The sequence below is a fragment of the Myotis daubentonii genome, chromosome 3 (assembly GCF_963259705.1).
Source record: "Myotis daubentonii chromosome 3, mMyoDau2.1, whole genome shotgun sequence".
Taxonomy (NCBI): domain Eukaryota; kingdom Metazoa; phylum Chordata; class Mammalia; order Chiroptera; family Vespertilionidae; genus Myotis; species Myotis daubentonii.
This window is the reverse complement of record NC_081842.1, coordinates 201,897,223-201,925,197: the sequence shown is the minus strand read 5'-3', so window position 1 is coordinate 201,925,197 and position 27,975 is coordinate 201,897,223. Positions and strand designations below refer to the sequence as shown.

At 40.2% G+C, this 27,975-nt stretch overlaps 1 protein-coding gene across 1 annotated transcript; it reads left to right on the top strand.

Annotated features, from left to right (window-relative positions):
- The first annotated feature begins 1,498 nt into the window (after positions 1-1,498).
- Positions 1,499-27,975, top strand: YTHDF2 (YTH N6-methyladenosine RNA binding protein F2). The gene is made up of 7 exons (XM_059690545.1): positions 1,499-2,332; positions 2,848-2,872; positions 3,460-3,539; positions 7,019-8,605; positions 17,789-17,870; positions 19,928-24,135; positions 27,124-27,975. The coding sequence occupies exons 1-5, from the start codon at positions 2,306-2,308 to the stop codon at positions 17,843-17,845; spliced, it is 1,776 nt and encodes a 591-aa protein (XP_059546528.1). The 5' UTR covers positions 1,499-2,305; the 3' UTR covers positions 17,846-17,870; positions 19,928-24,135; positions 27,124-27,975.

The following is a 27,975-nucleotide window of genomic DNA, read 5'->3' as shown; positions in this document are numbered from 1 at the left end:
TTAACTGGGAACTCCCAGATGACAGTAAGTAATCCCAAAGGATCTAATAATTTCAGGCACCATGAAGATCTCATTATTGGGAGGAGGGAATTTTCACTATCATGCCATAATGGAATTACAGGAATCTACAATGTACTAGACTTGCTTCAATGTCTTTCTTTAACGTTATCTTCACAACCAGCCTTAGGAGATACTATCCCCTTTATCAAATGAGGAAATCTCTGAAAGGTTTAGTAATTTACCAGATGTTGCAAATCTGGTCTCTCCCCACCCCCCAGGTTTGACTCCCGGTCAATCTTCCTTTTACTATGCTGATTTCAAGAATAAGTGTAGGCAACTGCTTACAGTTTATACATAAACCTGGGCCATGGAGTTAAGTGGCTGAGTAGCTTTAAAAGAGGTTTCTTTTATTCCCTTAGTGGGACCTATGCTCTGCGACTTGACATTTTATTGTCTTTTCCAGAAGTCCATCACATGTGGTGTCTGACCTTATTTATTCCAACCATAAATGCAATTATAGGCAGAAAAAAATGAATTGAGCACTGGGAGCATAATTATGACGCAAAATCCAATACACCATGTTATCATTTATTTTACTACTGAGTCCACCAAAGCCTCCTGTATCCAGGGTGCGAATGGTATCAGGTTGACACTTAATAGTGCATTATTTATCTGTTTACTACTATTTGCAATACCAAAAGCTATTGGGCTATCCTAGGATCAAATATCCCTGCATGAGTTGGGTTTGCCTCTGATTAAAAATGCTTTTGCCCATCCTTTGATCGCTTCTGGATTCTGATTCTTGAATACAGGATTTCTCTTGGGGGCAGACTGACACTATTATGTTCTTCTTGGTGTCAGATACACCTATTTAATAACTTTGTGACTTTGAACACATTACTTAACTTCTCTGTGTCCCCCCCCCCCCCCGTGTTGTCCGCCCCCCCCCCCCCCCCCGCGTTGTAAAATGGAGAGACGGACAAATTATTTTGAAGATGCTGAAAGCCTTTACTAAGGCTTTGAAAACACTTAACAAAATCTAACACAGAGCAGGTATTCAAGTAGCATTAATTTCCTTTCTTCCTCAGATAAGGACTTTTTCTTTTTTTAATGATTTTAGAGAGAGAGGAAGGCGGGAGAGGGCGGGGGGGAGGGGAGGGAGAGGGCGGGGAGAGGGAGAGGTCGGCGGTTCCACCGATCCGTGCACACACCAGCAGGCTCCGGCATGTGCTCACCGAGCGGGACCTGCCACCACCCGGGACGACGCTCCAACCAATGGAGCTCCCGGGCAGGGCAGGACATTTCCTTTTGAAGTCCATCGTCTTCATGGACCTAATAGATTCTCCGGACTCCTTGAAAGTCATGAAAAATTTTGTGTCAATGTGTGAGGGGTGACTTCATTGGAAACAAAGGCCACAGATTACGGGAGGAGGGGGGTAGTGACTATCCTAAAAAAATTGTAGATTCTAAAAAAAAAAAAAAAGTGTAGATTCTCCTCCCTGCAATGACTATTTCTTGCAGGGAACCAAATTTCGGTGCGTGTTTCCGTTCTTGTTCCCTGGGCACGTTTCCGTTCGCTGTCTGCTAACAGGAGGATGACCGGGCCCCTGGGGAGGGGCGTCTTTCGGAGGCAGCACCCCCAGGAAGTCTCCCTGGGACCCTCTCCGGGGTTTCCTCCCCGGTGGGGGTGGGGTGCCATCTGCAGCTGGGAAGCAGGTTTATTTTAAGGTCTCTCAGGCTTCAGGGGCCGGTTCCTCACCGAGAGGCAGGTTTTTGTGGGGTTTCTCCAGCTAAAGTTACTCCCTCCAGGTATTCGTTAAAAACCTCGTGGTACGACCCTGCGGTCCCCACCCTCCTAGGCCCCAACCCCGAGGCGGTGGGGGCGGGAAGGCCGCGCGCGCCGCTTCCGCTCCTCCGACCCGCCAGAGGGCGCTGCGGCCCCGCCTCGTCCTTCTGGGGGCGCTTCGCGCCGGGCCCCTTCCGCGTGGGTGAGTGAATGTGAGAGTCAGCGCCGTGCCGCGCTCGCCGTCCGCCTCCGCCGCTCAGCGCCCTCACTTCGGCGGCCAGGGGCGGGCGCGCGCGCCCGGCCATAGAGACGGGCGTTGAGCCCTCGGGCTAGAGCGTCGCCGAGTCGGAGCCGGAGCCGGAGCCGCGCGCTGTGTCTCCGCTGCGTCCGCCGAGGCCCAGAGTGTCAGGGACAAAAGCCGCCGCCGCGCCGCTTGCTCCCGCCGCTGGGGCTCATCCGCCGCCGCCGACGCGCTGAGGAGAGCCCGCCGCCGCCGCCACCCGCGAGGATCCGAGAGCCATGTCGGCCAGCAGCCTCCTGGAGCAGGTACAGGCCCGGCCCGCATGCCTCGGCCATTGTGTGAGGCGAGAGGGAGCCCGACCAGGCCCGGGCCCTTCGCCCCCGGTCGGGCCGGGCCGAGGCGGCGCCTCTCGCGGGCCGGGTTTCGGGCCTCTCAGGCCGGCCGCGCCCTGCGCCTCGCCCTCAGCCCGCTCTTCCCGCTTCTCCCCGGTCCTCGGTGCCCAACGCCCGCGCCGCCTTTCCTCCTCAGCGGGCCTCGTCTTCCTTCCTCGTTCCCTTCCCCTTCCCTGAAGCCCGGGCCCCGTCGCGTCGCCGCTGGCGCGTCCCCCGCTTTTTCTCGGCGGCCTCGCCGGCCTCGCCGGCCTAGCGCTTCCCCCCGCCTCCCGTTCTCCGGCCTCCCCCTCCACCACCATTCCTGACGCTGACGCCGACCCCGAGGCCTGCTCCTTCCTGCCTTTCTCCGGCCCGGCTTTAATTTGTCTCCTCTTTTCCATTTCTCCCTCGGATACCTTGCTGCTCGGCGACGTTTCCTTCGCCCGCAGAGACCAAAAGGTCAAGGAAACAAAGGTGAGCCCGGCCCCGCCGGTGGCCTGGAGAGGGGGACGCGGAGTAGTGGGGGCGGGGTCCCCGGGAAGCGCCCCGAGGCCGGGACTTGGGAAGCCCCGGGGTTCGCAGGTGCCTCGCTCACACGGAAGGATTTGACCCTTTCGGCGTGTTCTTTCCGCGGGCGAACAGCTCTCCAGCGAACAAGGAGTCATTCACTGAGGGTGGGGGTGGGGGTGGATGCGGTTGTGCAATGTCTCAGGTCCCTGGTTTCCTGTAGGTCTTAGAAGGCCTTTGTGTTTCGTCCTCGTGGATCACACTCTGGAAGTGCCCGCATGTGACCCAAGTGGAGCGGGTGGGGGGAAGCGGGAGGGCACGGGGAGCGAGAGGAGCCAATAAAAGGACCTTTTTAGATCCACTTGCTTGGGGTGGAGGGAGACATTTTTATTGACGGAATGCTGCTCAGCATGCACTCCCATCCTTAGAGTTTTGAAATGCAAACGTAATTTCTCTGTTTTAGTAAGGTTTTTCTCTGGTTAGGATATATTTGGTGACTTTGGGAGGGAGGCTTGTATGACTGGGACGTTCTTAATTTGAATTATTTCCTCTAGTTCAAAATGGATCTGTACATCAAAAGGATGGATTAAATGATGACGATTTTGAACCTTACTTGAGTCCCCAGGCAAGGCCCGTGAGTAATTAACCATTTACATGCCGGATCAAAGGGTGTATAAATTATTTTCCCTATGAGTCTCACTTTCGGGGTGACTGTCTTCCTACTAGTCAATGTGTTATAAAAAGTTGTTACAAATGTTATAGATCCCTAGGATTCCCATCTCTCTTGTCAGCAAACATACTGTATTCTGAGGCTAGTTCTGATGCACTTTACAGCGTACTAACAGTAACACCTGTTTGAGTAATTCTTGCTCCTTACCAAGAATATACAATGTAAAACTTAATCCTTTCTAGTGTTAAATATTCTGAGTTTTCACCCCAAACTCTTTTTCTTTTCTGGAAATTGGATTCATATGTGATGGGAAAAACTAGTAAAAAAAATCAATCACCTGAAATTTATTCAATGCTGCAGAACTGGGTATTCTTCTCCTCTGCTCACTAGTTAGTGGGATCTTAGGTTAGAACTATTTTGCGTTAGGTTCTCATTTTTCGAGTTGAGCTGTATCTATAGATATAGAGAACAACTTTGGATTCTCATATAGGGAGCTTTAGGATTTATGAAATTGAGTTTAAAAAAGGTGAAATGCTGTGTAGCACAAATTAAGATAAAAATTGAGGCTTTTGTAATTTAACCTATCTTCTAATGTGAAGATTAGTTGCATACTTTAGTGTGGCAGCTCTTTTGTATAAATATCTTTTGTCCCAAAGACATAGTTACAAAGTTGTAGCAAATATAGCTTCCAATTAATAAACCAAAAGGCAATTACTCATCTAAAATACCTTAAAAGAAGAAAAAGCTTATCGAATATTTATATAAATTCTGAACAGATGCTGTGTTATAGCCTAGAACCGTGGTCGGTAAACTGTGGCTCGCGAGCCACATGCGGCTCTTTGGCCCCTTGAGTGTGGCTCTTCCTAAGCCTTAGGAGTACCCTAATTAAGTTAATAACAATGTACCTACCTGTATAGTTTTAAGTTTAAAAAATTTGGCTCTCAAAAGAAATTTCAATCATTGTACTGTTGATATTTGGCTCTGTTGACTAATGAATTTGCCAACCACTGGTCTAGAATAACTTGGCATATTAGCGTATGTCCATATTTGGACCTAATTCTTACATAAAACTTTTAGATTCCTTAGGTAAAATTTTCTGCATTGAATATATAGAACTCACTTAAACAACTGATTGGAAAAAAGTTTTTGCAGAAGATAACCAGTTAATCGGGAAAAGTAGGGAAGGAAGTAAAGGAATGAACTATTAATAGATTCTTGCTAATGAAGTAGTTTGCTTACGTAATTATAACAGGGAGAGAGGGAGCATTTGGAAATATAATTCTAGGTAGTTCTTGTGAAACATTGTGTAATTCAGATTTTTGAGTTCAGTAGCATGTGGGAACCTGCTACTTAAGTTGTAGGCATTTAGCTATATAATAGCATAACCAGTGATAGTTTGTTTTTTTCTTTCTCAAGTAAGCTAAAGCTTAAATGTCTTTATGTAAAAAAAAATATTGGGGAAAAGGGGAGAATCATAATGTCAACAATAAAAAATAAACTAAAAAAAAAACAACTTAAAAAATATGTTGTGAGGAAATAGAAATCTTGGTTGAGTAGATCTGAGAGTCTGTCCATTGTAGTTTACTCTCAAAAGTAATTCATCTACTTTTTTAAACAATTTTTCATCACCTTATGTTGGAATAATCCTTCAGGCTTAATCCAGTCACTATAGACTGAATTTTTAATACAATATGGATTTGCTAAAGTATTAACACTGTCTTTGAGAAATACTTAATTTTAAGAGAAGTCTGTGTACAGAAAGCTTGATTTTTATTTTATTTGATTTTTTAGGGAAAATTTAAATTGGCAGAGAAAAGCACATTTTATCTAACCACATTACTGGAAATGTTTAATCTTCAAGAGATGTGTTTTAGTGGCTAGGGAGTAGTACTCTTACCTTTGGTAATATAAACTTAAGGCTTAAGATAGTGGTAGTCATCCACATCTCTTAAAAATAAAACTCCATATTTTTGATTAGTTAATGGATTCTTATATACCAGAGTTATTTGAGTTGAGCAGTATATCTATAGAGACCAATTTTATGTATCTCTAGCTTAAAAACTCTCACTTAAGGGACTATTCTGTTAGCTATAGAATTTATAAAAAAAAGGGAAAATATGTTCAGCACAAACTAAAATGAAATCAAGAATGATTGAGGTTTTTGCAATGTAATCTTATGTGAAGACTAGTTGCATGTAAGTTTATATTTCTGGTTATTATTTAGGATAATTCCTCTTTTTTAAGGATAATGGACTGTATGGTACTTTCATAATTATACTCCTGTTTTTATATGTTTTTTAAAATTGTCTTTTAGAGCGAGAGGAGGGGAGAGAGAGATAGAAACATTGGTGGGAGGGAAATGTCATTGATCATCTGCCTCCTGCACACCTCCTTCTGGGGATGGAGCCCACAACTGGGCATGTCCATGATCGGGAATAGAACCATGACCTCCTGGTTCATAGTTTGATGCTCAACCACTGAGCCACACAGACTGAAATATACTCCTCTGTTTTTAATGGAAAAGTTGGGTGTGCATTTTAGATTATAGCAGTTCATTTTATAGGAGAAGCAGAACAGGTAGCAACATTTTTTTCTAGTTTTTTCTCTGGAAACTACTGTACATTTCCTTTCCAGGTTATAATTAAATAGTGACATCTGTTGATGTTCCCAGATGGTTTGCCAGGAGGCTACCACAGTAAATTAGATGTAGTGAACCTTGTTTTTTTAAAAAAACACACAAATTTATTTGATACATACCAAAATGTCTTTAAATTGTATATTCTTTTTATATTTTGATAATTGAAAATAGCCTGGCTGGTGTACCTCAGTGGTTGAGCATTGACCTATGAACCAGTTCACAGTTTGACTCCTGGTTAGGGCATTTGCCCAGGTTGCGGATTGCAGGCTTGATCCCCAGTAGGGAGTGTGGAAGAGGCAGCTGATTGATGATTCTCTCTCATCATTGATGTTTCTATCTCTCCCTTTCCCTTCCTCTTTGAAATCAATAGAAATATATTTTAAAAAAAAAAGGAAATAATTTCATGCACCAATATTTTAACAGAATACAGTGCAGGATTTATGAATGTAAAAATCATACCATAAAAATGTTTAATAAGATTTAAGAAGTCTTCTTGACACACAGACACTATTGCTCTTTAAATATAGTTGCAGAACCTTGCTTTTTGGTTTATGGCTGATGGATGGCTACACAGATTTTTGGGAGAGAACTTTAAATTTCCAATTCTTTTTGTCTTATTTTACCTATTATAGTATGGTTTTAATAGTTTAATAGTTGTTGAGATGCGACCATCTGAAATGGTCACTCTCCTTTTTTATGGTAATGGATGAAATAGTTGAATTATATGAATAATTGGGAAAGGAAATGTCCTGATTGTTTATTTTTGTGTTTAGTTTAGTTGTGTGCTTTTTTTTTTCTTCCACAGAATAATGCATATACTGCCATGTCAGATTCCTACCTACCCAGTTACTACAGTCCCTCCATTGGCTTCTCCTATTCTTTGGGTGAAGCTGCTTGGTCTACTGGGGGTGACACAGCCATGCCCTATCTAACTTCTTATGGACAGCTGAGCAACGGAGAGCCTCACTTCCTACCAGATGCAATGTTTGGACAACCAGGAGCCCTTGGTAGCACTCCGTTTCTTGGTCAGCATGGTTTTAATTTCTTTCCCAGTGGTATTGACTTCTCAGCTTGGGGAAATAACAGTTCTCAGGGACAGTCTACTCAGAGCTCTGGATATAGTAGCAATTATGCTTATGCACCTAGCTCCTTAGGTGGAGCCATGATTGATGGACAGTCCGCTTTTGCCAGTGAGACCCTCAATAAAGCTCCTGGCATGAATACTATAGACCAAGGGATGGCAGCACTGAAGTTGAGTAGCACAGAAGTTGCAAGCAATGTTCCAAAAGTTGTAGGCTCTGCTGTTGGTAGTGGGTCCATTACTAGTAACATTGTGGCTTCTAATAGTTTGCCTCCAGCTACCATTGCTCCTCCAAAACCAGCATCTTGGGCTGATATTGCTAGCAAGCCTGCTAAACAGCAACCTAAGTTGAAGACGAAGAATGGCATTGCAGGGTCAAGTCTACCACCACCCCCAATAAAGCATAACATGGATATTGGAACTTGGGATAACAAGGGTCCTGTGGCAAAAGCCCCCTCACAGGCTTTGGTTCAGAATATAGGTCAGCAGCCAACCCAGGGGTCTCCCCAGCCGGTCGGTCAACAGGCTAACAATAGCTCACCAGTGGCTCAAGCATCAGTAGGGCAACAGACACAGCCATTGCCCCCACCTCCACCACAGTCTGCTCAGCTCTCAGTCCAACAACAGGCAGCTCAGCCAACCCGCTGGGTAGCACCTCGGAACCGTGGCAGTGGGTTTGGTCATAATGGAGTGGATGGTAATGGAGTAGGACAGTCTCAGGCTGGATCTGGATCTACTCCTTCAGAACCTCACCCAGTGTTGGAGAAACTACGGTCCATTAATAATTATAACCCTAAGGATTTTGACTGGAATCTGAAACATGGCCGGGTTTTCATCATTAAGAGCTACTCTGAGGACGATATCCACCGTTCCATTAAGTATAATATCTGGTGCAGCACAGAGCATGGTAACAAGAGACTGGATGCTGCTTATCGCTCCATGAACGGGAAAGGCCCCGTTTACTTACTTTTCAGTGTCAACGGCAGTGGACACTTCTGTGGCGTTGCAGAAATGAAATCTGCTGTGGACTATAACACATGTGCAGGTGTGTGGTCCCAGGACAAATGGAAGGGTCGTTTTGATGTCAGGTGGATTTTTGTGAAGGACGTTCCCAATAGCCAGCTGCGACACATTCGCCTAGAGAACAACGAGAATAAACCAGTGACCAACTCCAGGGACACTCAGGAAGTGCCTCTGGAAAAGGCTAAGCAAGTGTTGAAAATCATAGCCAGCTACAAGCACACCACTTCCATTTTTGATGACTTCTCACACTATGAGAAACGCCAAGAGGAAGAAGAAAGTGTTAAAAAGGTAATCTGCTTATAATTCTTAAGACTTTTAGGGAAGGGGAGAAGGAACTAGAAAGAACAGGAGACGTATTATACTGAATAATAAAAGCTTTAATAAAAACTCTGGAAATAACAAGTATCACATAACAGTTCAGTCCTTTATGGGAGTATAATTGGGTCTTAACTACTTGAACCTTAGTGTGAAGGAATGTGGGAATATTAATGGAGGACAGAACTGTGCTTAAGGGAAAACAATGTATAGAAAATGAATTTAAATGATGTAGAAAGAGGTGAAGAATGAGCCTGAAAGAAATGCAAAGGGAATGATTGAAGTGATAAAACTATGAAAATTAAAGTTGGAAAAGATTGAGGCTGTAATAAGGCAGAGAAAAAAGTTACAAGTTCTGTTGTAATAAACTTTTGGCTTTAATGGGTACTGTGGTTTTCCCGAAGAGTTGGTGTCTCACCAAGCTTTGCCATCATTTTTCAGCCTGCCTTCTGACAACTGGCAATGTTAAGTGGATGTTTTTAAAAAATAATATGTTTTTATTCATTTAAGAGAGGAAGGGAGAGGGAGAGAGAGAAACATCAATGATGAGAGAGAATCTTTGATTGGCTGCCACCTGCACGCCCCACACTGGGGATGAAGCCCGCAACCTGGGCATATGCCTTGACCTGGAATTGAACTGTGACCTCTCGGTTCATAGGTTGATGCTCAACCACTGAACCATGCTGGCCAGGCCGTTAAGTGGATGTTTTTAAGAACTTACTTTCTTGCTGCTATCCTTGGTGTCCTGCTTACTTTTTTCAAAACCTTTTTTCCATTGGAAAAGTTAAACATGTGTTACATAAAACTTGGATAATCACAAACGGCTGACCTCTTGCTCCTAACATTTTATGTATTCCTAAAGAGTCGCTTTCTCTTGTTTCCTTTGTAACAAATGAGAATCTTGGTTAGAGTGATGGAGAATAGATACAAACTAAAGAGTTGGTAATGCTGCTTGGTCCTTGTGTACTAAGTTAATGTAAACGTCAGGACCATAAAAGAATGTTAAAATACTGGTTGGGGTATGTCATAGATTATATAGGACTTAAGACATATATAATATGTAGGAAGTAGGTAGAAAGATTATGGGCAAGGAGGAAATTAAAAAAAAAAAAGATCTGTAAATGAATGATTGAGAGAATTCTGAGTAGTTAGCCTTAAATGTAAAATACCCCCCCCCCCCATGGGGGTGGGAGGAGGTAGAAGAGGGTATTTGGTGATGGAAGGAGACTTGACTTGAGGTGGTGAATACACAATACAGTATACAGATGATGTATTATAGAATTGTATACCTGAAACCTATATAATTTTATTAACCAATGTCACCCCAATAAATTTAATTAAAAATAAAAACAAAACCTAACAAGCTTATGTAAATATATTTTTCTTAAATTGGTTATGAATTCATAGGTATCTTATATATTTGATGTAGAAACCGAGGCATTTGTTATGCCTCTATAAAAACTTTCTCCTTTGAACAGTGGGAGGAGGGCTTTTTGGTAGATTTTTCACCTCCTTAACACAGGATTAGAGGTGCATAGTTAGTTGTTCAACTAAAGTATAATGGTTGCCATTTTATATTCTAATGTGTACAGACAAATAAATGGAGATACACTTGTCAGTGATGCCAAAAGTATTGGGGATATAGAGCCAGATTACCGAAAAGTTGGCTGTCAGAAACTTTATCCTTTAAACTCTCCTTTTCCCCAAAGTTTAACAGTTTAACTTAAAATCTTCAATAATCATGTAGAAAAAGATAGTTTAGTGGTTGTTTGCCAGACATCTGAAAGGCTCTAAAGATGTCTTCACAGATCCCTGTTTCTAGAGATACAAGGAAGGCACCATGTAGTGGCATGACAGATTTTTAACATGTGAAGGGGTGTCCAGGTGCTTGGTTTAACCATTTGAAACATGTATAATATTTATCTCATCAGTTTTCTTTCATCTGCAAAGTTCTGTCCTATATCTTGTGGTTAAAAGCAGGAAAGCAGAGACAGGAATAATTTTAGAAATGTAGATACTAAGATAAACTGATATTATGTTTTAGAACCATGGAGAAACTGGTTTAAAAATGAAGTAGCAAGAGGACTGTTAATTTACGTAAACTTTTAGTCAAGTATGTATTTGTATTAAATTCACTTGAGTGGTTTAATGCATAATTGAACTTCATAAGTAGGTGTAAGATTCATATTTTGAAATTGACCAGTCTTATGATGTTTTAATAGTGAATATAATAATATTTAGGGTCTTTATGAAGTTAACTAATGGATCTTTCTTAAAAACCATTCCATAAAGGCCTTGGAATATTTTAATTGTTCTCAGGTTGGGGAACAAACCACCAGAAAAAAAAAAAAAGCTTTGATTATATGTGTCAGATTACTTTTTAGTTTACCTTCTGTAAGAGCTTTACTGGGCTTTCAGGAAGGTCCATTACCATTTCAGTCAGTATTACCTTACTCCCACTGTTATCCTTAACATCCTTACATAAGTGACTGGAAACTATTGTTTTAGTCTCTACTAGGTTTCCAAAACAAAACAAGTTTGATGAGAATGGGACCGATAGCTTATTGGGGCAGTAGATAGCCTTCTTAGGTTTGTGTTTGTGTGTGTGCCTTTGTATTATTTACAAGATTGCAAAAAATCTTCATGCCAAATGGGCATGGTAATTCAGTATGTAGGGAAATACTTAACATTCATCCTGAAAATGATGTCACAGCTGTTCCAAAGTTTTGAGATTGGGCATGTATCTTGGCAGAGCACACTGAAGCAAAATTATAGCCATTTTTGCCTAGCAGTATTACTGACTTGTTCTGTCACATGATATAATTCAGTATCATAGAAGCTTCAAGCATTAGAGCTCTCTGGCTTGAAAATTCTGACATGTGGTCTGCTTTGTTGTATACTGTAGATACAGTTTGTAACCTGTGTTTGCTTAGAACCTTCCCCTAATTGTTACATATTCTGTGACATCACTTTTGATGGACTTCATAGTATTCTATCTTATAATTTATTAGTTCTTAATTGTTGAGCATGTCAGCTCTTTAATAATTTGTTCCATCTAAAATAAAATGTTCACTGCAGTGAACATTAATATAAATATTGATTCACATCTATCCTTGAGTGTTACTACTGGGTCGAAGGATATATGCTTTTTGAAGATCTTGGCTGTGCTAATATATTGCCATATGGGCCTTTTTCATTCTGAAAAAAATTTTGAGAGAATTAATGTCAGTTGTTAGAAGAAGACTACAGTGTGTTAATAACTCCCTTTGTCTCAACTTTGGAATAGTCTGGCATTATTTGGAATAGTCCTGCATTAGTGATAATTTTTTTTATAAACCTCATAATGATTGTTTTAGTTTTTGTCTTATATTTGTAGTCTTTAAGTAAAAATAAGAATAGTAGAGGGGACTAGGAACTGCATAATTTTCTTAAAGCCTAGCCCAATGTTATACTCAATCAGGCATGGGTAAATAATTTTTTTTATTTTTATTTTTAATAACTGGAAAGCTAATGGGAGACTGGGGAGAAAGACAGATCTAAAGAAGATGTGGTTATGGTGAAAACAGCTCAAGATGTGTATTTTTAAAAAAATTCTTTGCTACTAGGTGAGATTAAGAGGATTTCTTAAAATCCTCTAAAATTTCCCAAGTGGAAGACCCAAGTGGATATGGTGATTTGGAGTGTGTTTGGATATACTTAAAATTTATTATGCTGTTTAAGAATTGAGATGAAGCTTTTTATTTTATTTTTTTGAACAACTTTACTGTGTACTAGACCAGGAGTTTCTCTAGTAACTACGAGAGAGCCTTACATTAGTGGCACAGGTAACAGTATAAAACAGAAAGTGTTTTCTCAAGGTATGTACAGGGTGCCAATTTGGAAGCTTGAAGATTGCCAAACCCAGCCTGGGGTGTGGGTGGATTGGTCATAGAAAAATCCTGGAAGAAGTGATCTCTTAGCTGAACCTTGAAGATGTATAGAAGATAGGTGTTTGGGGAAGAATGATTCATAAACAGCCTAAATCTGTGACACTGTGTAGCTATAACTTGAACAAGAAAGGTCTAATTGGTATTTGTGGAACATGTTTCCCAAAAGGGATGTTTGAAGATTAGATTGGTAGAAGGGAATTGAATGAAGTGTATATGTACTTAATTTGATACAGAAGAAATCTAAGACAGGTCAAGTATAAAGTTGGCTTGAAAAAGTATTGATAGTTTAAAAGAATTAGGAGTAAAGTCTAATTTGAATCAGGATGAAGCAGCTCATTGATGTGATCTTTCCATGGAAAGTGATGGGAAGCTTGTTTGGAAGTTAAGGTGTACCAGTATGTGGTAATAATAATTATTACTGAATACATATATCTTACTTCTTCCCACAATATGTTTCATATATGTTATCTTATTTCTCATCATAATAGTCCCTTAGTGTTTGGCGGAATGTTTAGCTTAGAAGAGATCATTTTGAAGGGGAACATAATAGCTGTTATAAAATGCTTTTAAAGCTCTACTGGTGGGTTTATTCTCTATGCCAAAGATAGCACTAGAACCAGTGGATAGAAGATAAAAGGAGAACTTTCTAAAAATGAAGGATTTCAAGAAGAAACTGAAAGATCTTTTATTATGTACTAGAGGCCCAGTGCACGAGAATTCATGCACTTGGCGGGGAGAGGGGTCCCTCCGCACGGCCTGCACCCTCTCACAGTCCAGGACTCCTTGGGGGATGTCTACCTGCCAGCTTAGGTCCGCTCCCTGGGGGGATCAGGCCTAAGCTGGCAGTCAGACATCCCTCTGGCAGCCCGGGAGTCCTTGGGGGATGTCCGGCTGATGGCAGCGGGCCTAAGCCATCAGTCGGACATCCTTAGTGCTGCTGAGGAGGTGGGAGAGGCTTGGCTTGTAGCTGAGCAGAGCTCCCCCTGTGGGAGCACACTGACCACCAGGGGGCAGCTCCTGCATTGAGCGTTTGCCCCCCTGGTGGTTAGTGCGTGTCATAGCGACCTGTCGTTCTGCTGTTAGGGTCAATTTGCATATTACCTTTTATTATACAGGATAGGATGTTATAGGGAAGATTAATACATGGGATAATGTAGATCAGAGAAACCAGGGACAAAGAGGGTTAGCTGGCCCCAGATAACATTTGAGGTCATGGAAGAGGAATTAAAGCTACTAAATAGGTCTCTTTTGAAAGTTATTGTTTCTATTCTATAATTTCTGACCCAAATACTTATTACATATAAAAAATAAGGACTTGAGACTAGAGAGAAAGGAAGGAGAGAGAGCAACATCGATTTGTTGTTCCACTTATTTATACATACATTGGTTGATTCTTATATGTGCCCTGACCGGGGATTAAACTCCCAAGTTGAAGTATCTGGATGACACTCTGACCCAGCAGTTCTCAACCTGTGGGTCGGGACCCCTTTGGGGGTCGAACGACCCTTTCACAGGGGTCACGTAAGACCATTGAAAAACACACATATAATTACATATTGTTTTTGGAATTAATCACTGCTTTAAATATGTTCAGTTTGTAACAATGAAATTGGGGGTCACCACAACACGAGGAACTGTATTAAAGGGTTGTGGCATTAGGAAGGTTGAGAACCACTGCTCTAACCAACAGAGCTACCTGGCCAGGACTTCCCCCGCCAATTCTCATCTGAGGATATTTCCTCCGTTGCCCGAGCGAGAGAGAGAGAGAGAGAGAGAGAGAGAGAGAGAAACATTGATGTGAGAGAGACACATCAACTGGCTGCCCCCTCCCCCAAACATCCCCACCAAGGGTGGGGAGCGAACCCACAACCCAGGCACATGCCCGTGACTGGGCATCGAACCCACAAATCCTGGCTGTGTGGACCAACACTCAAACCATTGAGCAACACTGGTCAGGGCAGGGTTTTTATTTTTCTTACAGCCATTTTTTCCCTCTCCTAACCCTTTAATTTGGGCATTTGCCCCCTGTTGAGAAACATTTGAAGTAATCACATTGGTTCCATTTTTAATCTTAGAAAAATTTTAAAAATAGCCAAGTTTTAGTGATACAAAAGTCAGAGGAAGAAAGCAGTACTTTAGACAATTATATTGTTTTCTTAAGTCCATAGGAAATAAATAGTCATGGGTATTTCTTCCCATTTAGCATTTCTCTTCTCTGCTGCTGTTTTAAATTATCTCTTCAAAACTAGTTAATGGACATCCTTTTTAAATTGGGATGACAAACTGAACTTTTGTAAAATTCTAAGGCTGTCTATATCTACTTCTGTCTTGCAGAATTTACTAGTTTCTCTACCAAAAGGGTTGAGGAAATTCTGTTTGTATTACTCATCACTTTTCTTGCTTTTCGGCGGATAAAATGCCTTCTTCCTGCAGCCTCCTTAAAGGAGGTCTAGAAGATAGGTGATACTGAATTTGTATCTCTTTGAACCATGCCCTTTATTTGTATCCATCTTTCTTTTTTTTAAAAAAATATATTTTTTTTTGTTGATTTCAGAGAGGAAGGGAGAGAGAGAAAGAAATAGAAACATCAATGATGAAAGAAAATCACTGATAGGCTGCCTCCTGCACACCCCCTACTGGGGATTGTGCCCTTGACTGGAATTGAACCCGGGACCCTTCAGTCCGCAGGCTGACACTATCCACTGAGCCAAACCAGCTAGGGCTGTATCTGTCTTTCAATAAATGTTTTTGTTAATTGCTGACTTAGAACAGATAAACAAGGTACCATCTTTGCCTTAGGGCCAGACAGCATTATTAGGAGGACAAAGGAATCAGTAAAATATGGGGTGAGAACTGTAATAGAGGAATGAAGAAATGTTGTGGTTTTCTGGAGAACAGTGATCAATTTGGGAAAATTAAGAAAGGCTTAATGGAGGAAATAACATTTGAACCATGTCAAATAGAATTGAGTAATCACTCAGAGGATAGCACAGTGCTTGGCACATATAAGTGCTTGGAACATAGTACACATAAAAGTTTAGCTATCACATATAATATATCATTCTCATATTTCAGATGGGGAAGCAGACTCAGAGTTACTTATATAGGGTCTCATAGCTAATATGTGGTGGTGTTGGTATTTCAGTGGAAGTCCAATGGATGTGTTGGAGCTGGCTAATTGTGGGCCAACTGTTTAGCTTTTAAGAATTTTAGCAAGCTGGTTGTTAAACACGGTTATTATGAAAGAAATTACATAAACTTAAAATTAAGTACATTGTGCTAAATAAAAGGTGTTAAATTACAATATAAATTATTATTTGTAATATAAATTACTATTAGACTACAAAAAGGAAAATGTAATTATTACCATTAAACTATAATAAATATTCAAACTCATTACTTTTGGGTTAATTTACATCTATTGCATCAATATATAAAACTGCTATTGTAGCCCGGTGGGCGTGGCTCAGTGGTTGACCATCAACCTATGAGCCAGGAGGTCACAGGTTCGATTCCCTGTCAGGGCACATGCCTGGGTTGCCAGCTAAATCCCCAGTGTGGGGTGTGCAGGAGGCAGCTGATCAATGACTGTCTCTCATCGTTGATGTTTCTGTCTCTCCCTTTCCCTTCCTCTATAAAAATCAATAAAAACATTTAAAAAACAACCCCCCCCCCCCCGCTATTGTACATTTTTCCTCAACTCCACATTTAATGATACCACATTGATATTTGAAATTAGCCATGTTGTTTACACCATGGAAATTGGTAAGTGCTATATACAAACCAGTACTTGATTTTTATTGATTGTTTAGACTTAATGTGATGGAGAAAATATTACTGTAGATTGAACTTCAGTGTGTCATGTCTGTAGCATGCTGCTGCCATTCCCTGTGGACCAAATTCTTCTAGTTACAACAACTAGCTCAATAAATAATGCCCTAATGGTTTTCATCCCTTCCTGAATGAACAATTCCTCATTGAACTAATTTTAGTCCAGTTAGCCATCAGGAGAAGATACCAAGTTATGAGATGATATCATAAATGAAACAGTATAGGACAGTATATTAAAGTGGTAGTTTTACATTATGAGACCCAAGTGCAGAGGAAAAGAATCGCAAGACCCATTAGGGTGGAATCAAGGCATTTTTATGGAAGACTGGGTTTGAGTTATGTCTGGAAGGATGGATAGGAAAAGATAGTGGAAAGATGAAGGAAGAAAATGACTAACCCTCAAGTTTGAACTATTGGATATGAAGGGGAAAGGGAGGAGGCAGGTAGTTACTCTTCTAACTCATTTGCACTTACTGCTATTGCAATATGTGGTGGTTCTTCTGAGGTAATTAGTATTCTTGTACATATGTCAGTTAAACATTTGGCCATATCTCTTGTGTAACCATGAAGCCATTTAGGAACGGTAGACTTAAAACGTAAGCTTTTGGCTTCATGTGAACTTTTTTGGTAATCTCTGTGGATAGCATATAGAACTTTTTATTTTATTGATTTTTTACAGAAAGGAAGGGAGAGCGATAGAGAGTTAGAAACATCGATCAGCTGCCTCCTGCACACCTCCTACTGAGGATGTGCCCGCAACCAAGGTACATGCCCTTGACCGGAATCGAACCTGGGACCTCTCAGTCCGCAGGCCGGCGCTCTATCCGCTGCGCCAAACCGGTCAGGGCGTGCATATAGAACTTTTAAAAGTATTTTTACATGTAAAAAAACTTGTGCTCTGCAAATTTTATATTTCCAAATTTTTGTCTTTGCATTTGTTTTTCATAGTAAAATACAGTCGACCCTCAAACATCTCCCATCTAGAACAATTCTGTTTCTGACCAAGTTCACACAAAAAATGTCTCGGTTGTGGAACCAAACTTCCTCTTTAGCCCTGACAACCCCTTCATGCTGATATCTTAGCATGACAAAAAGCATCTCTCAGGCAACAAAGGAGAGAATGCTTTTTGTTGTTGGTGAAATCATGATTAGCATAATTTTAAGACATAAAGAGGCCATCAAGGGTTGCTAAGGGTGTGAAAGAAACTATGAACAATTGAAAAGGTAGAAAAACTGTTGATTTGGATTAACGAAAAGCAGTTAGCCAGTGACAGCCATTTCGGAGGCAGTGATATATGAACAAGCAAAGATGCTGCATTCTGACCTGAAAGACACCCCTGGAATGAGTGCTGAAAGTGATTTTGATAAATTTAAGAAAAGTGTTGTTTTTTAATAGATTACTACAGGCCCTGCACCCTCGCAATCCGGGACCCCTCGGGAGATGTCCGACTGATGGTTTAGGGATGGAGCCTAAACCGGTAGTTGGACATCCCTCTAGCAATCTGGGACCACTGACTCCTAACTGCTCACCTGCCTGCCTGCTTGATCGCCTATAACCACTCTGCATGCCTGCCTGATCGCCCCTATCTGTTCACCTGCCTGCCTGATCGCCCCTACCTCTGCCTGCCTGCCTCATCGCCCCTTACCACTCAGCCTACCTGCCTGGTTGCCCCTAACCACTGAGCCTACCTGCCTGATTACCCTAACCATTCTGCCTGCCTGCCTGATCGCCCCTAACCACCTCTGCCTCAGCCCCTGCAGCTTTGTTCGGAAGGACGTCTGGAAGGTTGTTTGGCTGTCTGGTCTAATTAGCATATTATGCTTTTATTATTATAGATACTAGGTATGCACTGTATATAAGAAAGGTTAAAACAGGAAATCACTTGGAGGTCTGGAATGGGTTAATTCAATTTATATTTTTTAATATATTTTTTATATTTTTTCAGAGAGGAAGGGAGAGGGAGAGATAGAAACATCAATGATGAGAGAGAATCATTGATTGGTTGCCTCCTGCACGCCCCCTACTGAGGATCGAGCCTTGCAACCCTTGTGCCCTTGACTGGAACTGAACCCTGGGACCCTTCAGTCTACTGGCTGACTCTCTATCCACAGAGCCAAACCAGCTAGGGCTCAATTTACATTATTTGTAATGGGGTAAAATGATTCAGTTTTTGAACAGATCACTTCTTGAACAGCTTTCCGGAACAAATTAAGTTCGAGGTTCCAGTGTATAACCAACGTACAAAAAGTGTAGAAAATGAAGAAAAAAAATCAGTTACAATTTTTCTCATTTTGGCATTTTTCTTTCTCCTCTTTACCTACACAAGTGGTTTATACAGTTATAATCATATTAGTGTTTTATCCTGCTTTCCCCCCTTATTCAGGTATTTACCCATATTTAGCCATTATTTTGGACATCTGTATGTTAGGCAATTTTCATATCTTTAATCCCTTATAATCCTGTCGAATAGTTAAGATTATCTTCATTTTATAGATAGGGAATTGAGGAATAAGGAATATAGGATGAGCAGTAGGTTAGGGTTATTGAAAGAAGAATATAATATAAAAGAAAGTTATTAAAAAAGAAAAAGCTTTCTCAAGATACATAGGTTATAGAAGAGCTGGAATTTGTTTTGACCCAGAAGTCTTTTTTGTTCTTGTACCTTGCTGCATCTTTACATTTATTATTTAAGATAGTTAACAATGTTCTGTTACTGACTAATGCCAGTAGCCAGGCACCTCTTTATGGATGTATCAGAAGAGCATAATTAATTGAGCACTTGGGTTTAAGCATCCCTCATCATGAGCATCAAAATGGAGTGAATTGGATCTACTCTGCTTAACCTAGTGAAAGTTGCTGTTAAGGCAGCAGAAATAAGGAGAAACAAATGGTTCTGGATAATGTTATAAAAGTGAGTGGGGCTGGCCCACGTGTCTCGGTTGAGCATCGACCTATGAACCAAGAAGTCATGGTTTGATACCCAATCAGAGCACATGCCCAGGTTGCGGGTTCGATCTCCAGTGTGGGAGGTGTAGGAGGCAGCTGATCAATGATTCTTTCTCATCGGTGTTTCTATTTCCCTTTCCCTCTCTGAAATCAATAAAATATATATGTTAAAAATTGAGTGGGAAGGATTTAGTCTATCCACTCTCATTTTGTACACAAATTGCAAGATTACCTTACTTTAATGGCAGTGCTAGAAGTAAAACCCAGACAAGTTCTTGGGTAATTGAGTCATTTATGACACGTTACTTTACTTGTAGTCCATAAGCCTGCAATGTGATGGGGAGGGGAGCAGGGTGGAGCGCTTCAAAAAAATGTTAACGATTTAAAATAAACTTTGAGTCATCTGGAAAATATTTATAAAAATACTGATAACTAGTCTCTGCCCCCGAACTTACTAAGCGAGACATTTTATTTAATAAGCTCCCTAGGTATTTCTTACATGATTGGAAATGACTGAGGAGGAGTTACTTAGTTTGTACAAATTACCATCTGGGAACACTTACGTTGCAGGTTCTTGTCTTCCCTCAGCTATTGAATGAGTCTCTTTGGAGCTGAGGCCTTGGAATCTGAATTCTATCAGGTCTGTAGGTGATTCTCTTGTATTTAAAGTTTGAGTACTCCAGGATTATGTATCTCAGTCAAGTTTTGTGTAACATCCACCGCTCAATCCTCATGTTTATTTTCTTGCAAGTTTGATTTCTAAAGTTTTCTTAGTACTATTGTCCTGCCCTGGCTAGTCTCAAGACTTCATCTTGAGAAAATTTAGAATTCACGTGTGTCTGATAAGCCTGGCTGTACCTTTCAATACTGTAAAGCTAAAAGAATCTTTTGAGTAGCTTTTCATCAACTGTCAGTATTACAAGCCTCTGGTGAATTGCCTATATTTTTTGTCCATTAAAAGGTGACAGTGTCACCCTAGCTGGTTTGGCTCAGTGGATAGATCATTGGTTTGAGGACTGAAGGGTCCCAGGTTCAGTTCCAGTCAAGGACACATGCCCAGGTTGTGGGCTCAATCCCCAGTGTAGGGGGTGTGCAGGAGGCAGCCGATCAATCAATAATTCTCATCATTGATGTTTCTCTCTCACTCCCTCTCCCTTCCTCTCTGAAATTAAAAAAAAAAAAAAAAAAAGGCTGTGTCTTTGGTTTAATATCCTACACATGTAGCTTCATGTTATAATCTCTTTAGAGGCATTATGGCTACTTCTAAGAGGCTTTAATGTTTGTGTTACATATATTTTTATTGACTTTAGAGATGAAAGGAGAGAGAGAGAAACATCAATGATGAGAATCATTGGTCGGCTGCCTCTTGCGCGCCCCCTACTGGGGATCGAGCCCGAAACCCCGGCACATGCCCTAACCGGGAATCAAATCAGCAACCTCTGGGTTCATAGGTTGATGCTCAACCACTGTACTACATTGAGGGTTTAATGTTTTAAGTTTTACATTTAGTGTTTCTTCTATTGTGTCTTCCTTTTTGCGGGGACATTAATTTTTAGAGTTAGATAATTTTAAGCTATATGATTTAGGGGCCACTAGCCATCCTGAAGTTGTCCAAACTAAGATTGAAAAAAAAAAGTACACATTTTTATTGATTTCATAGAGGAAGGGAGAGGGAGAGAGAGATAGAAACATCAGTGATGAGACAGAATCATCCATCGGCTGCCTCCTGCATGCCCCCCACTAGTGATCAAGCCCACAACCCAGGCATGTGCCCTTGACCAGAATCAAACCCAGAACTCTTCAGTCCTCAGGCCGACGACACTCTATCCACTGAACCTAACCGGCTAGGGCCAAACTAAGATTTTTAAAAGTAGTCAGTTTTTTGGGGGTGTGGGAAGGGATTCTATTAAGTATATTACATTGATGGGCCTTTAAAAAACAGTTGAGGTAGACCCTGGCTCAGTACCTCTGTTGGTTAGAGTGTCATCTGGATGTGCCAAGGCTACGGATTTGATTCCTGGTCAGGACACATACAAGAGGCAATCAATGAATGCATGGAACAGCAAATTGACGTCTCTCCCTTCCTCCCCCCCCTTCTCTAAAATCAAATTTTTTGGGGAAAAAAAAGTTTAGGTCCTACACCTATCATATGTATAGTAGTGGAAAGACTAGGGGCTCTAGAAAAGACCATATCTGCCACTGTCACTGATTTGAGCAAGTAAGCTTCTCAGCCTTAGTATCTTTTTATTTTAAAAATTTTAAAATATTTTAATTGATTTCAGAGAGGGAGAGAGGGATGGAAACACCAATGATGACAGAGAATCATCAATTGGCTACTTCCTGTGCGCACCCTCTGTCTGGGCTATAGTGTTTTAATTGGTGCTAAAGTTTACTTTTCAAGGTAGTATGATATAAATGCTTAAGTATCTTTTATAATTTCCGAGAAGATGGATGTTATCTTTATTATTTCTAAATGTATGAGCTTATTTTTGTGTGTGCATACATCAAAACTGTACAGTAGTCCCCACTTGTCTGTGATTTTACTTTCCATGGTTTCAGTTAGCTGCAATCAGCTACAGTCCAAAAATGTTAAATGGAAAATTCCAGAAATAAAAATTCATAAGTTTCAGATTTCATGCCACTCTTCTGAGTGGTGTGATGAAATCTCATGCTGCCCCATGGAGGACATATGAATCATCCCTTTGTCTATCCATGCTGTGTATGCTAATACCCCAATACACACACGTTAGCCACTTAGTACTGTTGCAGCACGGATGGACCTAGAGGTTATTGTGCTAAGTAAAATAAGTCAGAGAAAGGCAAATACCATATGATTTCCCTTATATGTGGATTCTAAAGAATAAAATAAAAACAAAATTGAAACACTCAGACACAGAAAACAGACTGATGATTGTCAGAGGGGAGGGCAATGGGGGGACTGGGTGTAAAGGGGTTAAGTACAAATTGGTAGTTACAAAATAGTCACAGGGGATATAAAGTACAGTGTATAATTATATATGGTGCCAAGTGGGTACTGGAAATATCGGGGGAACAATTAGTAAAGTGTGTAATTATATAACTAATATGCCATACATCTGAAACTAATCTCTCTATATAAAAGGCTAATATGCAAAGTGTTCCCTTGGGAGTTCGCTCGCTCTCTATGATGTGTACTGACCACCAGGGGGCGGCGTGGAACATGGCAGGTGACTAGGGGCGGCAGCAGGTTACTGAGGGAGTGAGGGAAGGAGGATGCAGGGAGGCAGGGAACCTGATTGGCCTTGATTGTTGGACAGGCCTAGGGACCCTACCCATGCACAAATTTCGTGCACTGGGCCTCTAGTATAAAATAATATTGAAAGTTAACTGTAATTTAAAAATTAAAAAAAAAAAAGATCAGCTGTTGTGGTATCACAGCACCTGTGTTCAAGTCACCCTTACTTAATAGTGGCTCAAGCTCGGCGGGCGTGGCTCAGTGGTTGAGCATTGACCTAGGAACCAGGAGGTCACAGTTTAATTCCCTGTCAGGGTGCACATGCTCAGGTTTCCGGCTCGGTCCTCAGTGTGGGGCCTGTGGGAGGCAGCCAATCAGTGATTCTGTCTCATCGTTGATGTTTGTATTTCTCTCTCCCTCTCCCTTCCTCTCTGAAATGAATAAAAATATATTAAGAAAAAAATAGTGGCCAAAAGTGCAAGAACAGTGATGGTGGCAATTTGGATATGTCAAAGAGAAGTGGTAAAGTGCTTCCTTTGAGTGAAAGCTACGTATGTATAGGAAAGTACATAGTATATATAGGATTTGAAGAGCAATTTAGTCAGTCTGCTTAATTGTACCAATGTGATGCTTACTTGGTATTGGGCAGGAGATTAAGGCAGCTAATGCCATTTGTATGTAATTTGCATAATTTAAAATAAACCTAACATACAGGTTTACATTAGGGCACAGGTTATACTTAGCTTCTTGGTATCATTGTATAGTTAAGATTCGGGTGTAGTTAGTTTTATGTTACGTTTGAGGCAAAATTGAGCACAGGTAGTTGTGGACTTGGTAGCACATGAAAAGGGACAAATTTTTAAAAAAATGAGTTGACATAGTATGTGCAATTACACAATGCTATTTTGAATTTCTTCTGATTATATTCTAAATGGCTGTTAATTAAGCATGCTGGTGAACTTATATAGAAACATGTCTCTTTGTGGATTTGGCAAAGTCTAGGTTTTCTTTTTTTATCAGTATAATTTGGGGCATATACGTTTATTTGTATTCCTGGGGTTATATTACATTGAAATAAGAGGTAATAGGCAAAATATTTTTCCAGGTTTATTGAGATACAGTTGACATACATAGTAACGTATTAATTTAAGGTATATAACAATGATTTGATATGTACATAGAGAGAAATGATTACCACAGTGTTTAGTTAATATCCATCACTTAACAAAGTTACAATTTTTGTGTATGTGATGAGAACTAGAATTTTATTTAGAAGTTGATTGTAAGTTATTATCCATTGCTAAACTCATAAATAGTTTGTGAGTGAGGTTAATTGAAGACCTGTTCTTTGCTTTCTGGGAGCTTTTGATTGAGTTGGGGCTAATTTTACATTTAATTTTCAATTGTGGATACAGATTTGGAAGGACATTGAAAGCTGCAAGGGCTAAGGAAATCTCAAAGAGGGAAGAGATTTTGAACTGTATCTTGAAGGACAGAAGGCTAGACATTCTTGGCTTGAAGAGTAATAAAAGCATAGGAATGAGATTTAATCAAGAAGAGTCCAGATTTCCTGAAGTCAAAGGTAGATCTTGATCATTAATAGAAGAGAAGTTAGATAAATGGTGTCCATCCAAATTTAAAAAACAATATCCCAGATCTTTGGTGAGTTTATCCCTGAAATCCAGAGATGTGAAGTGGGACATCACAAAAAGATAACTGCTCTTTCTGAATACATAATTTTACCATATTTATATTCATGGAGCAGTTTAGTTTTAGGGTAGTCAATTCATCACAAAGCCTCAGTTACTTTTGTTGACTTTAACATAAATATTTGTAACAACATGGTGTAGAGAAAGAGCCACATAGCCCTAGGTTTGAATCTTGGTTCTTAAGTAACTTCGGTTAAGCATCTTTTTGAGCTTTCCTTTTCGTATATCTAAAGTAGGAATAATACAGTCTTTGTGGGGTGGTTATGAAGATCATTATTATGTACAGTTCCTGGAACATGGAAGTCCACAAATACTAGTTGCTATTCTCTTTAGTAGGGATCATATTTAACTTAAGAACTGTAGTTACCAGGGGGGTAAGAGATCAACCAAAGGACTTGTTTGCATGCATATAAGCATAACCAATGGACATAAGACACTGGGGGGTAGGGGAGGCCAGGGGATTGTCAAGGGCGGGGGGGAAAAAAGGGACACATATGTAATACCCTTTGTAAGACTGTAAAGCAATAAAATAAAATAAAATAAAAATAAAATAAATTAAAAAAAAAAAAAGAACTGTAGTTACCATAGTGTAAATGGGAGCAAGTGACTCTATTCAAGTTAGATTGATGAATAAAGTGTAAGTTCAGGCCTGTGCTCCTAACCAGTTAAGGCTTTTGCTTTTATTTATTTATTTTTAAATTTTTTTTGGCTTTTGCTATTAAAAGACACATGGATTGAGTCATATTTTAAAAATTTTCAATAAATGAGCAGTGTGTGACATGGAAAGCTGTTTAGAATAGATTTATGAGAGGCTTATGATTCTTAATAAGAAATGAGCATTTAGATTTATTTCAGGAAAAACTTCGGTACTACAATCAGTTGTCAAAATCCATCTCTAAGTGGATTTTAAACTCTAGGGCAGCGGTTCTCAACCTGTGGGTCGCGACCCCTTTGGCGGTCGAATGACCCTTTCACAGGGGTCGCCTAAGACCATCCTGCATATCAGATATTTACATTATGATTCATAACAGTAGCAACAATATAATTATGAAGTAGCAACGAAAATAATTTTATGGTTGGGTCACAACGTGAGGAACTGTATTTAAAGGGCCAGAAGGCTGAGAACCACTGCTCTAAGGCAAGCATGTCAAACTGGAGGCCCATAGGCCGCATGCAGCCCACAATGAATATATTTCTGCGGCCCAGCCAATTTAAGAAACGTTTTAATAAAAATTTCTTGACTTAATTTTTACAGTATCCTGTTACACATAATTATTAATAATGAACTACAGCATTTGCTAATGACTGATTAATGTAATCGTGTTGCATTCATTTCCCTTACGACACTGAAGCGCAGGCGCACCATTTCTCTCCACTAATACCAGCAGCGAATATTTTAGCAGCTGATAGCCACATCATTAGTCTTGTACTGACTGGTTTGGTGTGCGCAACAGGAAATATTTCGATTTCAGAGAAGAAAATTAGGTTTATTTGCATTACGCTTATTAATTTGTGCAGTTATTCAGTGTCTGGTAAGTCAATGTTCAAGAAAAATATTAATTTTTATTAAATGTTTTATTATTTTATGTTAACGATTATTCATTTCAGCCCTTTGTGTTCAGCGTGTCTCTATTGAAATAAACCCATGTTTCTATGAAAATTGAAGCTTTTGTTTTTTTGCGGCCCACATAAACTTAAACCTTGTTTATTTGGCCCGTGTTAGCCTTTGAGTTTGACATGCTTGCTCTAGAGGAAGAGGATAATTTTCTTGCCTGCTATGGTCTAAAAGCTTTCTATATGTTAGCTCGTTATCTCCCACAGCTCTGTGAGAGATACATATCCTCACTTTACAAAAAAGGAAATTGAGGCTTATAAATATATCTAAAACTCTGGAACTAAAATGGGATGACTAATACGGCTAGTTTGGTTTTTTTTAGGATAATATATATTTTTTAGTATAATATATTCTTATTGATATGAGAAAGAAAAGGAGTGGGAGAGAGAGAGAGAAACATCAATGATGAGAGAGAATCACTGATCAGTTCGCTCCTGCACGCCCCACACTGGGGATTGAGCCCTCAACCTGGGCATGTGCCCTGACTGGGAATTGAACCTTGATCTCCTGGTTCATAGGTCCATGCTCAACCAGTGAGACACGCTGGCCAGTGTACTATATTTTAATCAATAATGTGAGAAATGTTATTTATTTATTTTTAACCTTTTTTTTAGTTGTCATTCTTAATCCTTACCTGAGGGTATTTTTCCATTGACTTTTTAGAGAGAGTGGAAGGGGGGGAGAGAGAGAGAGAAAGAGAGAGAGAGATTGGTTGCCTCCTGTATGCACTGGGACTGGGTCAGGGATCAAGCCTGCAACTGAGGTAATGCCCCTGACCGGAATCGAACCCAGGACTCTTCAGTTTGTGTGCCGATGCTCTATTCACTAAGCCAAACTGGCTAGGGCATCATGTAAGAAATTTTAGAGTGAAATAAAAATTTGTATTAATTGGGATGCTTGAATGTTACTACTTTGGTTTAAAATATAAGAAGTAAAAGTCGGTTTTTCTTGCTCTGGCCGGTGTGGTTCAGTAGTCCAGTATACCAATTGCCATTCATGTACCTGGTTGGAGGAGGCAACCAATCAATATGTCTCTCTCTTCCTCCACCCCCTCTCCCTCCCTTTCCACTCTCTAAATCAATGGAAAAAAATATCCTTGGGTCAGAATGAACAAATGACTGTTTTTATTGGTGGGGAATATTTAACACAAACAACTCAATTTGTATTGAGTTATTCTGTGAAGTTTAATTCTTAAGCATATCAGATGAGTTTTAACTAACCATTTCAATTTTTTTTTAACCTCTAGGAACGTCAAGGCCGTGGAAAATAAAAGGCAGTTCTGCACAGACCACAGCAACGGTTTCATCTGCATATCCCTAAGAGGAAAAAAATGACCTTCAAGAAAATTAGGACTTTTTTCTTAATTTCATTGACTTCAGAGACGATTACAGAATTGCAGTTTAAGTATTGGAATTTCACAAAAGACATAGGACTTAACTGGAAAGTGGAAAAAAAAGAAAAAGAAAAAAACCTAAAAAAATCCCTCTAGGTAGCGTAGGTGAAAAATGTCCCTTATATTTTGGTTTTGGTTGTGATTTCAGAGCATACTGCTTTTTTTTCTTTGTCTTTTTACTATGTTTTCGGATTTTAAAGTCCGTAAGTGCATACAGTTTTCTCTAATTTTTAAACCCTTTCCTCCCCCCCCATTTTGACATTTGCACTTGGAGAACACCTGAGTTTTGAAGGTATGGGCCTGCCTCCACCCCAGAAAGGGGGAATTTGGTTTTTCCCTTCCGAACTGGAAGAACATTTTTATGAAGAATTTTTGTGTTGGAGAATTTAACAGTGTTACCCAAGGTTGTGTCTTTAAGGGTGGTTCATTTTCTCTGACCCTTTGTTACTCAAAGTAAAGTACTAGGATTCCTAAGAAATGTTCTGTTCTTGTACATTTTACTGATTGAGTCAGGATTAATTTTATTTCACAGCTAAGAACAGTGGTAAAAACTTGTTTACAAAAATGCATTTTGGAAGAGAAAAACATTGTAAAACGTGTAGTGAATGTTTCTTCAGTTTCTTGTTCATCCAATGAGGAAAGGGCATTGCCTTTCTTTTTACCATTAATCACTTCTCAATAAACGTGAGATCCTGTTGAGCATCA